The sequence below is a fragment of the Hypanus sabinus genome, chromosome 29 (assembly GCF_030144855.1).
Source record: "Hypanus sabinus isolate sHypSab1 chromosome 29, sHypSab1.hap1, whole genome shotgun sequence".
NCBI classification, from domain to species: domain Eukaryota; kingdom Metazoa; phylum Chordata; class Chondrichthyes; order Myliobatiformes; family Dasyatidae; genus Hypanus; species Hypanus sabinus.
In genome coordinates this window covers 34,844,575-34,857,344 of record NC_082734.1, presented here as the reverse complement: position 1 = coordinate 34,857,344, position 12,770 = coordinate 34,844,575, and the positions used below count along the sequence as shown (strand labels likewise).

Here is a 12,770-nt window from a genome sequence, read left to right as displayed (position 1 = left end):
AAAGACTACAATGACCGTGAGACCTTGTGCGGGCAGTTGCGTGTGCGTGCGCATGTGTCTACGTGCCGATTTTTTTTCTCCAAATCGACCTTGGCTTGCACTTTCCGATTCTGAAAAGTGAAACTACACCGTACATACAATATTTCTGCTTTATATAGGCTGTATATTTATCATTATCAATCCTGTTTTTACTATATGTTTGTGTTATTTTAGGTTTTATGTGTTATTTGGTATGATTTGGTGGGTTATTTTTTGGGTCTGGGAATGCTCAAAAATTTTTCCCATATAAACTAATGGCAATTGCTTCTTCGCTTTACGACATTTCAGCTTACGAACAGTTTCATAGGAACGCTCTACCTTTGAATAGCGGGGGGGGAAGCCTGTAATTGTCAATGCCTTCAAATGCTTTGTAGTTACTAACTTGTTGAACTGGTGAAATTGTTTCATTTTCACTCCCGGCTGTTTCTGATTGCCGAGACCAGTTAGATACTTTCCTTAGAGGAGCAAACCCAGAGAGCCTGGTTTGAGCTGTAGGGTTCATGGCCAGCTTTTTCTGTCCTGCACACAGTCACAGTGGGGTGGGGGTGGATATCCCCTACCTTCCCGTGTCTCCGGCCTTTCCCAAAGAACTCCACATCCCCGAAGGCGTCTGTCGGCTCCTCTGTTGTGTGCTCAGCTGTGTTCCACCTGCTGATGACGGCCGCTCCAAAGTTGTCCTCTGTTGCCACGGCACGGTGCTGCTCCTTCGGGTAACCACATTGGCAGATCTGCTGCTTGCTGGGCAGGGAAATGGGAGATGAGTTGGCTGGACTATGGAGATGTGAGGAGCAGGGTGGGGTGGAGAGAAAGAAAATTATAGAGGAGGCAGGAGGAGATGGATGGATGGGAGAGACAGTGAGAGGGAGGGAGGGTGATAGAGGAGGTCATCGATGGCTGAACTGACCACTGACTTACGCTGGCAGTGGGGAGGCCACGTGCAAAAACAACAGTTTCCCGACCAGAGGTGGAGAAAGAGAGTGAGTGAGAGAGAGAAGGAGACAGACAGAATGGGGGGGGGGCAGAGAGAGAGAAACAGAGGAACAGAGAGAGGGAGAGAGAAACAGAGAGACAGAAAAAAGGGAGAGAGAGGAACAGAGAGAAACAGAGAGAGAGGAGGGAGAGAGGGGGGAGGTACAGAAGGAGGGACAGTGTGTTGCAAATTTGAGTATCTTCAGATTCCATCTAAATCTCTATTCTTTGCCTTCGTCTATGCTCTCTGGTCACAGACGCCTCCCCTAAGGAGAGATGTTTCTCACTATCTACCCCATCTATGCCCCTGATCATCTTGCATGTACTCAGGTCCTCCCTTGGCCTCCTCCACAGGAGGGAAACCAACCCATCAATTCTATGTCTCCTTGTAAGTGAATCTCCTCTGCACCCTCCCCAGTGCAATCTCATCCTTTTGATAATGTGGCAGCCAGAACTTCATTCAATACTCCAGCCGTGGCCTATCCAACAGCTTTTGAAGTTGTAAGACTCCTGCTCTTATAATAAGAACAATTTAGAGTCTCTTAGATTGGCACATGGGTGTAAGAAAACTTGATGGTTATGGGCCGTGCAGGAGGGGAGGGTTTTAGATTGTTTGTGAGTCTATTTAGATTGGTCGGCCTGGCATTTTGGGCTGTGCTGTGCTGTGGTTGAGAACTTCAAGTTCCTAGGTGTGAATATTATCGATAGCACGTCCTGGTCCAACTACCTGGGTGTCATGGTCAAGAAAGCTCACCAACTCCTTTATTTCTTTGGGGGGGGGGGGGTTGCTAAAGAGATTTGGCATATCCCTGTTGACCCATACCAATTTTTATTGATGCACCATAGAAACCATTCTGTCTAGATGCATCACAGCTTGGCATGGTAACTGCTCTGCACGTGACCACAAAAAACAGGAGAAAGTTGTTTGTGGGCACAGCTGAGCACATCACAGGAACCAGCCTCCCTTCAATGGACTCTGCCTATACCTCTTGCTGCCTCAGTAAAGCAGCCATGATAGTCAAAGACCTCTCCCATCCCAGACATTCTCTCTTCTTCCTCTCTCATGGGGCAAAAGATGCAATAACCTCCAGGTTCAAGTAGAGTTTCTATCCCACTGTTTTCAGACTCTTGAATGGACGTCTTGTCTTCTTTGGAGAGGAGGAGAATGAGAGGAGACATGATAGAGGTATACAAGATATTAAGAGGAATAGATAGAGTGGACAGCCAGCGCCTCTTCCCCAGGGCACCACTGCTCAGTACAAGAGGGCATAGCTTTAAGGTAAGGGGTGGGAAGTTCAAGGGGGATATTAGAGGAAGGTTTTTCACTCAGAGAGTGGTTGGTGTGTGGAATGCACTGCCTGAGTCAGTGGTGGAGGCAGATACACTAGTGAAGTTTAAGAGACTACTAGACAGGTATATGGAGGAATTTAAGGTTGGGGGGGGGGTTATAAGGGAGGCTGGGTTTGAGGGTCGGCACAACATTGTGGGCTGAAGGGCCTGTAATGTGCTGTACTATTCTATGTTCTATAAGACAACGCACCTTGGTATGTTCTTACATGTCATCGTTTACCTGCACTACACTCTTTCAGTGGCTGTTCCACTTCATTCCTTGTCAGTATTGTTTTACCTTGTTTACCACAATATAATGTACATTGATTAATCTGTACGAACAGTATGAAAGGCGATCTTTTCACTGTATCTTGTTACATGGTAAACCAATACCAATACAAACGTCCCTCTGCTTCTACGCCACACTCTCCCCTTGTGTATTCCCTCACGTGCCTGGTGACTCTCGACATTTTCCCAAAATATCCCTCCTGTGTATCCCTCCATTTCCCAGATATCCTCCATGCCCCAATGGTTGTATCTCCTCTGGACCACCAACCACGCCCCTTTAACCTGCCTGAGCGCACACAGTACTTTACCTTTGGCCACTTGTGTCCTCAAGGAAGGTGCAGCATGTTTTCTTTTTAATCACCTTGGGTATCCAGCTCTGTTGGATGAAAACACGTAGATGTCAGTGGAACTTGGTGCCTTGTGGAGTATTTTGGGCAATGAACTACTCGAGATGACCTAGTAACTCTGTGGCCCCAAAATGATCAATAAAGAAAAGGTTTGATATGAACGTGCCGCCTCTGGACTCGTGATGAGACGCAGTGAGTACGTTGTCCCAATGAGGCAGTAAACTTATTCTTGGGGGTTTTCTTACCACATTAGCCATCCTCCAGCACTCCAGCACCTCACCTGTGGCTACGGACATTTTAATCATCTCTGCTAGAGCCCCCGCAATGTCTGCACTAGCCTCCCACGAGGTCCAAGAGAACACCTTACCAGGCCCTGGGGATTTATTTGGCATAATTTGCCTCAAATCGTGGCAATCGTATGAGTGCCCAAGAAGATCAGGGTAAGCGGCTTTCGCTGCTATCACCCAGTGGCATTCACATCCACTGTGATGAAGGGCTTTGAGAGGTTTGCTCTGGCTAGAGTCAACTCCCGTGTCAGCAAGGAGCTGGACCTGCTGCATTCACTGCAATAGGTCTACAGTGTATGCAATCTGACAGGCTCTCAATTTGGTTGTGGACCACCCAGGCACAAGTAACAATACTTACATCAGGCTGCTGTTTGTTACCTACAGCTCGGTGTTCAACACAGTTCTAACCAAAAAGCTCCAATACCTGGGCCTCTGCAACTGGATCCTTGACTTCCTCACTGGCTGACCACAGTCTGTACGGATTGGAAATAAAATTTCCTCCTCACTGACAATCAGTATTGGTGCAATTTAAGGATGCGTGCTTGGGCCACTGCTCCACTCTCTTTACATTCATGACTGTGCGGCTAGGAACAGCTCAAGTAGCATCTATAAACTTGCAAATTTCACAACCGTTGTAGGCAGAATTTCAGATGGTGATAAGGAGGTGTACAAGAGTGAGATAGATCAGTGGTTTGAGTGGTGCCTCAGCAAAAACCTTGCCCTCAACGTCAGTAAGACTAAGGAATTGATTGTGGACTTCAGGAAGAATAAATCGAGGGAACACACACCAGTCCTCATCGAGAGAGCAGCAGTGGAAAGGGTGAGCAGTGTCAAGTTAAGTTTCTGGGTGTCAACATTTCTGAGGACCTACCCTGATCTGAACATATTGATGCAATTACGGAGTAGGCATGGCTGTGGCTATATTTCATAAGGAATTTAAGGAGAATTGGTACGTCACCAAAGACACTTGCAAATTTCTACCGTGAAGAACCTTCTAACAAGTTGCATCACCATCTGATATGGAGAGGCCACCGCAAATGATCAGAAAAAGCTGAAGGAAGTTGTAAACTCAGGCAGCTCCATCATGGGCACTCGCCTCCCCAGCATCCAGGACACAGGATCGAAATAAGCTGCAGAAAGTCATAAACACAGTCCCCTCCATCATGGGCACTTGCCTCCCCAGCATCCAGGACACAGGATCGAAATAAGCTGCAGAAAGTTGTAAACACAGTCCCCTCCATCATGGGCACTCGCCTCCCCAGCATCCAGGACACCATAAAAAAGGCAATGCCCCAAGTCAAGAGTATCCATCATTAAAGACCCCATTGCCCAGGACATACTCTCTTCGCATTGCTACAATCAAGGAGACGGTACATGGGTCTGAAGACAACCTTTCTGAGACAACTTCTTCGCCTCCACCATCAGATTTCAGAATGGACAAAGAACCCATGAACACTTCTTCAATAGTTTTTTTACTGTTTCCATACCTATTGTAATTTATAGTCTTAATTATTATTATGCATTGTAATGTACTTCTGCCACAAAACAACACATTTCACAACATGTGATAGCAATGTTAATCAACACCCACAGTATGCTGGAGGAACTCAGCAGGCCAGACAGCATCTATGGAAAAAAGTAGTCGACATTTTGGGGTGAGACCCTTCGGCAGGACTGGAGAAAAATAGCTGTCGTATCAGACTCTCCTTTCTCCCGCCCTGTATCCCTTTCACCAATCAACTTCCCAGCTCTTAACTTCATCCCTCTCCCTTCAGGTTTCTCCTCTTACATTGTGCTCCTCTCTCCCCTACTCCCACTTTTTAAATCTACTCCTCAGCTTTTTTTCTTGGATGGTTCTGTACCATCAAAGTCAATCCTATGACCATTCCGAATGCAATGTTCTGCTATCGCCAGTTTCTTCGGGTAGCCCAGATGGATGCATCTCCTGTGCTCCTTGATGAAGGTCTCACTCTAAATAAGAACTGGAATTCGATTCCAAACAAGGTGGGGGAGCAAAACCTGATTGGATGAGGACTAACTAATCAGTTGGAACGGACTACTGGGGTGTAAACACCACTGGACTAGACGTGCCCAGCATCACCTCTGATGAGGATGGCAGAGACTGTCATTAAAACATTGGTCATAATTAATCTCTGTAAGCCTGAGAAGAGTTTATTCACTTCTTTTCAGATATTTACTACACAATGAGATAATTTTTTCAGTGAATTATGTGAGGTTAAAGAACGCGCGTGAAATGATCCTCAGTGTGTTTAAACAGTGTAGTAAAAGAGCCTCAGTGAGATTAAATGTCTGTGGCTGTGACAGATCCTGGGCCATTGGGATCAAAGTCAAGGTCTACCTTGAGATTCATTTTCTTGCATATAGGAAAATAAAATGATACAATTTAGGAAAAACTATAAACAAAGACTGACAAACAACCAATGTGCAAAAGAAGACAAATTGTACAAATAAGAAATAATACTGAGAACGGGTTGTAAAGAGTCTCTCAACAATTACTAGAGTTTATTGTACAGAGCTCAGCTCAATAGGGGACTGATTCCATAAAGTATTGTCTCACTTTCAACAACCTTCAAGTATTGTCTCACTTTCAACAACTCGACAAGTTCTCAGTATGTATTAATTAATCAATAATGCTTGTCACTTGATTGTGCCTGTGTCAGTAATCAGGTTGAGTTAAACTGCTGCAGGATCCTGTAACGTGCAGGATTGTTTCTGGTTTCGCGTGCCATTTTCTGCATTTATCATCTTGAATTATGCATTTTTGATCATTTTTTGTCTGAACCACCTGGTCCGGTGTTGCCACAAGGAACCCTTCTGCTTCTGGGAAGAGGTCTCCAACTCTGAGCCAGGCGTTCGAAGGTTCCTTGTCGACATCGAGTTGCTCAGAACTTGGGGATGTCTTCCATGGAGGATCATGTTCTTCCTTTGGTTAATTTTTTTTCTGTAGTGATTACGTCTTCATTTTTCTGGCTTGTGCTTTCATTTAGATTTAGTGGTGTGTGTTTCTTATCAGAATTACACAGGTTCACATGGAGTCCTGTTTTTGTTGATGAAAGAATATCCTTAGAAGCTTTATCTGAGAGTTTTGTAAATTTTTTATGTCTGTCATTCCTCTTCCTCCTTCTGTCCTAGGTCGTGCTTTTGAGCGTACACAGTGTTTTCTAAAATGTGTTATTTCAGTTCTTATTTTTCTTAGTAACTTTTCCAGATTGGTTTTGGACCAAGATATTATGCCAAAACAATGTGTTAATCTGGGTACAGTGAAAGTGTTTATCGCCTTTGTTATATTTTTATTTGTTGAGCTCTGTTTGGCAGATTTTCTTAAGCCTTGACGTTAATTCTGTTGAAAGTTTTCCCTTTATCACAATATGATCTGTTTTCTTTGTTTGTTGGTATTCCGGAGACTTACACAGCTTATTTCATATTCATCGGTTGTATTGTATTCTGCTGTATTCTGTATTCTGTTAACTCTCTTGCCCTTTATTTATGTTTAATGATCTGCATTTATCCAGTCCAGAGTTCATGTTTATATCTTCGAAAATAGTTTTATTGTTTGAATTAATTTCTTCAGCTTAACTGATGAAAGAGTGTATGATTTCAAAGGTGGGTTGAGGTATAGTTCATTTCATTGTTTCTAATTTGATACCCAATTTCTGTCTGATTCAGTAAATTAGAGAGTGGATTTAAAGCTAGACAAAACCATAGTGGCCTTAGAGAGTTGCACTGGAAAATGCCTCGGTTTATTTTCTTTCTTTTTACAATATTTTTATTCAGAAGAAAAAAATAAGGTTTACAGAGTGCAACACATAGATACATCTCAACATAACTTGTGTACATTCATATATTGTAATAAAATTGATCAAAATGTTATAGCTTAACACATAAAGGTATACCACTCTTGTAATCAAAAATTTAAAGATAGGTCATACATCATAAAATAAATTTTTTATATAAAAAAGTCAATCCCTTACTAACTACCAAAGAAAAAAATTGATGGATGATAATGGTTAATTAGAAAAAAAAACATATTCGCTTAAGAAGAGAAGATAAAAATATACATAAAAGTCTGTGCACTGTTAAACTTTATAAATTGGAAAAGTAATTTAGGAAAGGTCCCCAAATATCATAAAAAGATTGTTTCGAATTTAAGACTGAGCAGCGGATCTTTTCTAAATTTAAATACGACATAATATCACGTAGCCATTGAAGATGTGTAGGAGGGGTAGACTCCTTCCATTTAAGCAAGATTGCTCTTCTTGCTAAAAGAGAGGTAAAAACTAAAACCTGTAGGTTAGGAGTATTTAAAGTTATATCTTCATTTGCAATAATACCAAACAAGGCAGTAAGGGGATTTGGGTCAAATTGGACCCTAAAAAGTTGTAAGAAGGTATGGAATACTTTCCACCAAAACTTTTCAATTTTAGGGCAAAACCAAAACATATGAATTAAAGTGGCATCAGCAGAGTTGCATTTATTACAAAGTGGAGAAACATTCATATAAAAACTGGACTGCTTCTGTTTAGAAATGTAAGCTCTATGAACCTATTCCTCTATTGTCTCTCTTCTTGGATCATACTCTTCTTTTAATAAAATAACTTTTCTTCAAATAAAATAACAGATAACATAATTGTTAAGCAAACTTTAAGGATTTGGTCTCAATTTAGGAAATTTTTTGGTTTAGTGAATTTTTCATTATCATCTCCCATTCTCCTTAATTTTTTTTGTCCCTTCCATGACTGACAAAGTCTTTAAAGATTGGGATGAACTGGGTATTAAGTGCTTTTGGGACCTGTTTATCTCAGGATCTCTTGCTTCATTTGACCAATTGTCAACTAAATTTGCACTCCCAAAAACACATTTTTACAGATACCTTCAAATTAGAGATTTCTTACGTTTCTAAGTAACTACTTTTCCTATAGGTCCTGATAAAAATTTACTGGACGATCTTTTAAATTTAAAACCTTTTGTTAATGGTTCTATTACTGGTATCTATAACTTGTTGATTGATTCTAGACAAGACGTTTTAGATAAAATTAAAAAAGCTTGGGAGGATTACCTAAATTGTCAGATTTCTGATGATAGATGGAATAAAATTCTTAAATGGGTTAATAAATCACCTTCTGTGCTCGTCATTCTCTTCTACAATTTAAAGTGGTTTATTTTAATAACACTGGTTGTTCTTTTCTGTTTCATCAGATGTTGTAGGAATTACGTAAGTATTGGGTGCATTTTACATATATTAAGAATTTCTATTAACCGTAACTGTGGAACAGAAACAAATGCTTTTTGGTAGTCAGTATAACAACATGAAAGATTTCTGCTTTTCCACCAGGCTTGATTTAGAATTACAGATTCTATTATCAGTCATTCTTTACGGCATCCTTTCTGCTCTTCTGGAAGTACATTGTGGGTATCTAAGTGAGTGCTGATTTTTATATATTGTTTGTAAACAAGTAATAGGACAATATTTTGATGGTTCATTTGTGACTTCTATGTATTACTTTCTGTCAAAAATTCAGGCACTTTTTCAGGGTTTTTAATAAAATTGTTGAGATATATTAATAGGTACAGATGAAGGCAAGTAATCTTTAATACCAATAATTATGAATACTATCACCGCTGGTATTTTTCCAGTTGTGGGTATTTTTACAACCACTTTTAGCATTTCCATTGTAACTTTAGGTATTTTCATTTCTTCTATTGTTTTGTAAGTTTCCTCAAATAAAGCAGAGTGAGGCGTTTTATGTTTAATGAAACTGCTAAACCTACACAACAAACATATGCTAAGAACCTTTTACATAATTACATCACACCAGCCTCTTCAAGCTAAACCCAATTTAAATCTGATGACTGTGAATTATGGACATTTCTCCCAACTATGAGAGTCCTTCTTCCTCCCTAATGCAGCTTGCTTCTTGATTGTGCATCACCCTGTTTGAGCATAATAATAATAAACACCACTAGAAAGGTCCTAGCAATTGAGAAGCGAGTGTGCTTGGGTATGCCCGTACTAGCATGAGCTGAGAAAGAAATTAATTATTATTCTTATCATTTTGTACTTGCAGTTTGTCTTCTTTTGCAAGTTAGTTTGTGTTTCTGTATAGTTTTTCATTGATTCTATTGTATTTCTTTATTATACTCTATATTCTTTATTATATGGTTATACTGTGATTGTCTGCAAGAAAATGAATTTCCAGGTAGTATATGGTAACATATACATACCATATAACCATAACATCATGGAAACAGGCCATCTCAGCCCTTCTAGTCCGTGCTGTACACTTACTCTCACCTAGACCCACCGACCTGCACTCAGCCCCTAACCCTCCATTCCTTTCCTGTCCAATACCTATCCAATTTTACTTTAAATGACAATTTCGAACCTGCCACTACCACTTCTACTGGAAGCTCATTCTACACAGCAACCACTCTCTGAGTAAAGAAATTCCCCCTCATGTTACCCTTAAATTTTGCCCCCTAACTCTCAACTCATGTCCTCTTGTTTGAATCTCCCCTACTCTCAATGGAAAAAGCCTATCCACGTCAACTCAATCTACCTCCATTATTTTAAATACCTCTATCAAGTCCCCCCTCAACCTTCTACACTCCAAAGAATAAAGACCTAACTTGTTCAACCTTTCTCTGTAACTCAGATGCTGAAACCCAGGTAACATTCTAGTAAATCTCCTCTGTACTCTCTCTATTTTGTTGACATCTTTCCTATAACTCGGTGACCAGAACAGTACACGATACTCCAAATTTGGCCTTACCAATGCCTTGTACAATTTTAACATTACATCCCAACTTCTGTACTCAATGCTCTGATTTATAAAGGCCAACGTACCAAAAGCTTTCTTCACCACCCTATCCACATGAGATTCCACCTTCAGGGAATTATGCACCATTATTCCTAGATCACTCTGTTCTACTGCATTCTTCAATGCCCTACCATTTACCATGTATGTCCTATTTGGATTATTCCTACCAAAATGTAGCACCTCACACCTCGATAATAAATTTACTCTGAACTTTGAAATGAGGTTGGGGGTGGGGGTGGGGGGGGGAGTCAGAGGATCGGTTGAAGGCCCAATCCCTCTCTGGCCGTGCCAGAAACCATATCTAGTCAGCCAGTGGTATGACAGGACTTGGTAGGGTTCTGAGAGGTGCTGAAGGCCATGGAGTGGGTGGCCTCAGATGAGGAGATAAGGGATCAGAAGAGGAATTAGGTGGTTCCCCAGAGGCGTGAGTCACTGCGGAGAAAGGTTTGCCACGCCTTTACGATGAGGAGTCACTTTAAGGAGGGAGCTTGAATGCAAGCATAAACCTTTAAAACTATTCACTGTGTCAACAGTCAGAGCTGTGACAACCAAGCCAAATTGTTAACAAATGATATGTAAATATCCTCCTCCAGTAATTCAAGGTACATGTGAAAGACCACAGGCTCCTGCCTATCTCTGACCAACACAGCAGGAAGAACCCCTCATGGTGGCCAACACTCCGCCATTCCCAGGGTCCGCGAAGACTAGCGCAACACGCACAAAAAGCTAAAGGGACTTAGCGAGGCAGGGCGAATCTATGATGGGGAATAAACAGTCAACATGTCAGGGCGAGAGCCGGACCCTCGGGCACAGTGTAGCACCTGCTTAGCCCCCGGAATGGGGTCACTTGAGGCCATGGGAGCGTGATCGCCCACGTCGGGGGGCACTGCACATCCTGATGGCGATGACACATGAAGAATAAATACGAATGCCACCATCAATCAGGCAGCCCGTCTGGCGGAGGCTTTCTGGATGCTAGCAGCTGATAAGTGATGCTTATAAAGTTGTTTAAAATCTATTTTAATTTCCTCTACACTGCAAACAAAACATTGAGAACAAAATTTCATTCAGGGAGATCTAAAAAAAAGACGAGGGGAAAACCCCGAAAGACTATTACTAAAAAATCAGAACAAAATTTAGACTTTATTCGTTTTGTTCTTTGCCTCCCGATCAGATATCCAAAAGCACAACATGTAGAAACAAATCCTTGTACTTCATGTTATAAATCCAACTTCAGGAAACATACCTGGTCCCGCTGCAGATTGTTGATCATAGTTTCCACGAGCTTCGTGACACGGACTCGTCCTGTAGACCGACCGGTCGCTCTCTTCCTGGTTGCTGAAGGACAGCCTTCACAGGAATGCAGCTGGGGAGTGTGCTCACGATTGACGCTGACCTCGCCCAAGCTGAGTCGCAGCTTGCCCTGCTGCGAGGAGGCAAAGTGCTTATCTGAAGGGAGGATCAGCTTAGCAGAGGGGCGACAGAATACATGAATACTCAATGGTCCAAGGCACTGAAGGAAAGAGTTAAGGATTCTTGTGGAGAAGTGCCCCTCCACACAGTGATCTGAATTACCTGATTGAGGGAGCAATGGGGGGTGGATTTAGTGGCGGCGCTCGGGGGGGGGGGGGGATCAGGAACACACTGTTATAAATGGATGCCCCTCTATTCTGAAGCTGCGCTCTCTGGTCCCAGACTCCCCCACTATTGAAAACATCCTCTCCACATCTACTCTACCTAGGTCTTTCAACATTCGATAGGTTTCAATGAGATCCCCTCTCATTCTTCTAAATGCCAGCCATTAAACACGCCTCTTGTGTTAACACTTTCATTCCTGGAATCATTTTCAATAACCTCCTCTGCACCCTCTCCAATGTCAGCACATCCTTTCTTAAATAGGAGGACCAAAACTACTTACAGTACTACAAATGAGGCCTCACCAAGCCTTATAAACCCTCAGCATTATATCCTTGTTTTTATATTCTAGTCACCTCAAAATGCAAACATTGCTTTTGCCTTCCCTACCATGGGGTCAACCTGCAAGTTAACCTTTTTGGAATTCTGCCCAAAGACTCCAAAGTCTCTTTGAACCTACGATTGTGAATATTATCCCCCATTCAGAAAATAGTCTATGCATTTATTTCTTCTACAAAAGTGTATGATTTTATTCCTATTTTCAATCTGCCATCTCTTTGTCCATTGTAAGTCCTTCTGCAGTCTCCCTGCTTCCGAAACACTACCAGCCTCTCCATCTATCTTCATATCATCTGCAAGCTTGGCCACAAAGCCATCAGCTCTCATCGACTTGCAACGTGAAAGGGGGCGGTCTATCACAAAACCCCTGTAGAACATCACTAGTCACTGGCACCCAACCAGAAAACACCCCCTATATTCCCACTCTTTGCCTCTAGCCAGTCAGCCAATCTTCGATCTATGCTGGTATCTTTCATGTAATATCATGCTTGACTAATCTGTTGGAGTTTTTTGAGGGTGTAACAAGGATGTTAGATGAGGGTAAGCCAGTAGATGTAGTGTACCTAGATTTTCAGAATGCATTCGATAAGGTGCCACATAGGAGATTGGTGAGTAAAATCAGAGCTCATGGCAATGGGGGCAGGGTTTCAACATGGATAGAAAACTGGTTGGCAGATAGAAAGCAAAGGGTAGCAGTG

The 12,770-nt window shown here is 42.0% G+C and overlaps 1 protein-coding gene across 2 annotated transcripts in view; it reads right to left on the bottom strand.

Annotated features, from left to right (window-relative positions):
* The window catches only part of LOC132383235 (transient receptor potential cation channel subfamily M member 4-like), a 115,691-nt gene extending 104,256 nt beyond the window's left edge, over window positions 1-11,435 (bottom strand). The window contains exons 1-3 of one of the 2 annotated variants that reach the window (XM_059954154.1): window positions 11,345-11,435; window positions 2,934-3,001; window positions 600-777 (exon numbers count right to left, since the gene is read on the bottom strand). In XM_059954154.1, the coding sequence (XP_059810137.1) occupies window positions 600-777; window positions 2,934-3,001; window positions 11,345-11,371 (273 nt within the window). In that variant the 5' untranslated portion in view covers window positions 11,372-11,435. The remainder of the gene's footprint in view (window positions 1-599; window positions 778-2,933; window positions 3,002-11,344) is intronic. The other variant, XM_059954155.1, reaches the window with a different exon arrangement.
* Between the last annotated feature and the right edge of the window lie 1,335 nt (window positions 11,436-12,770).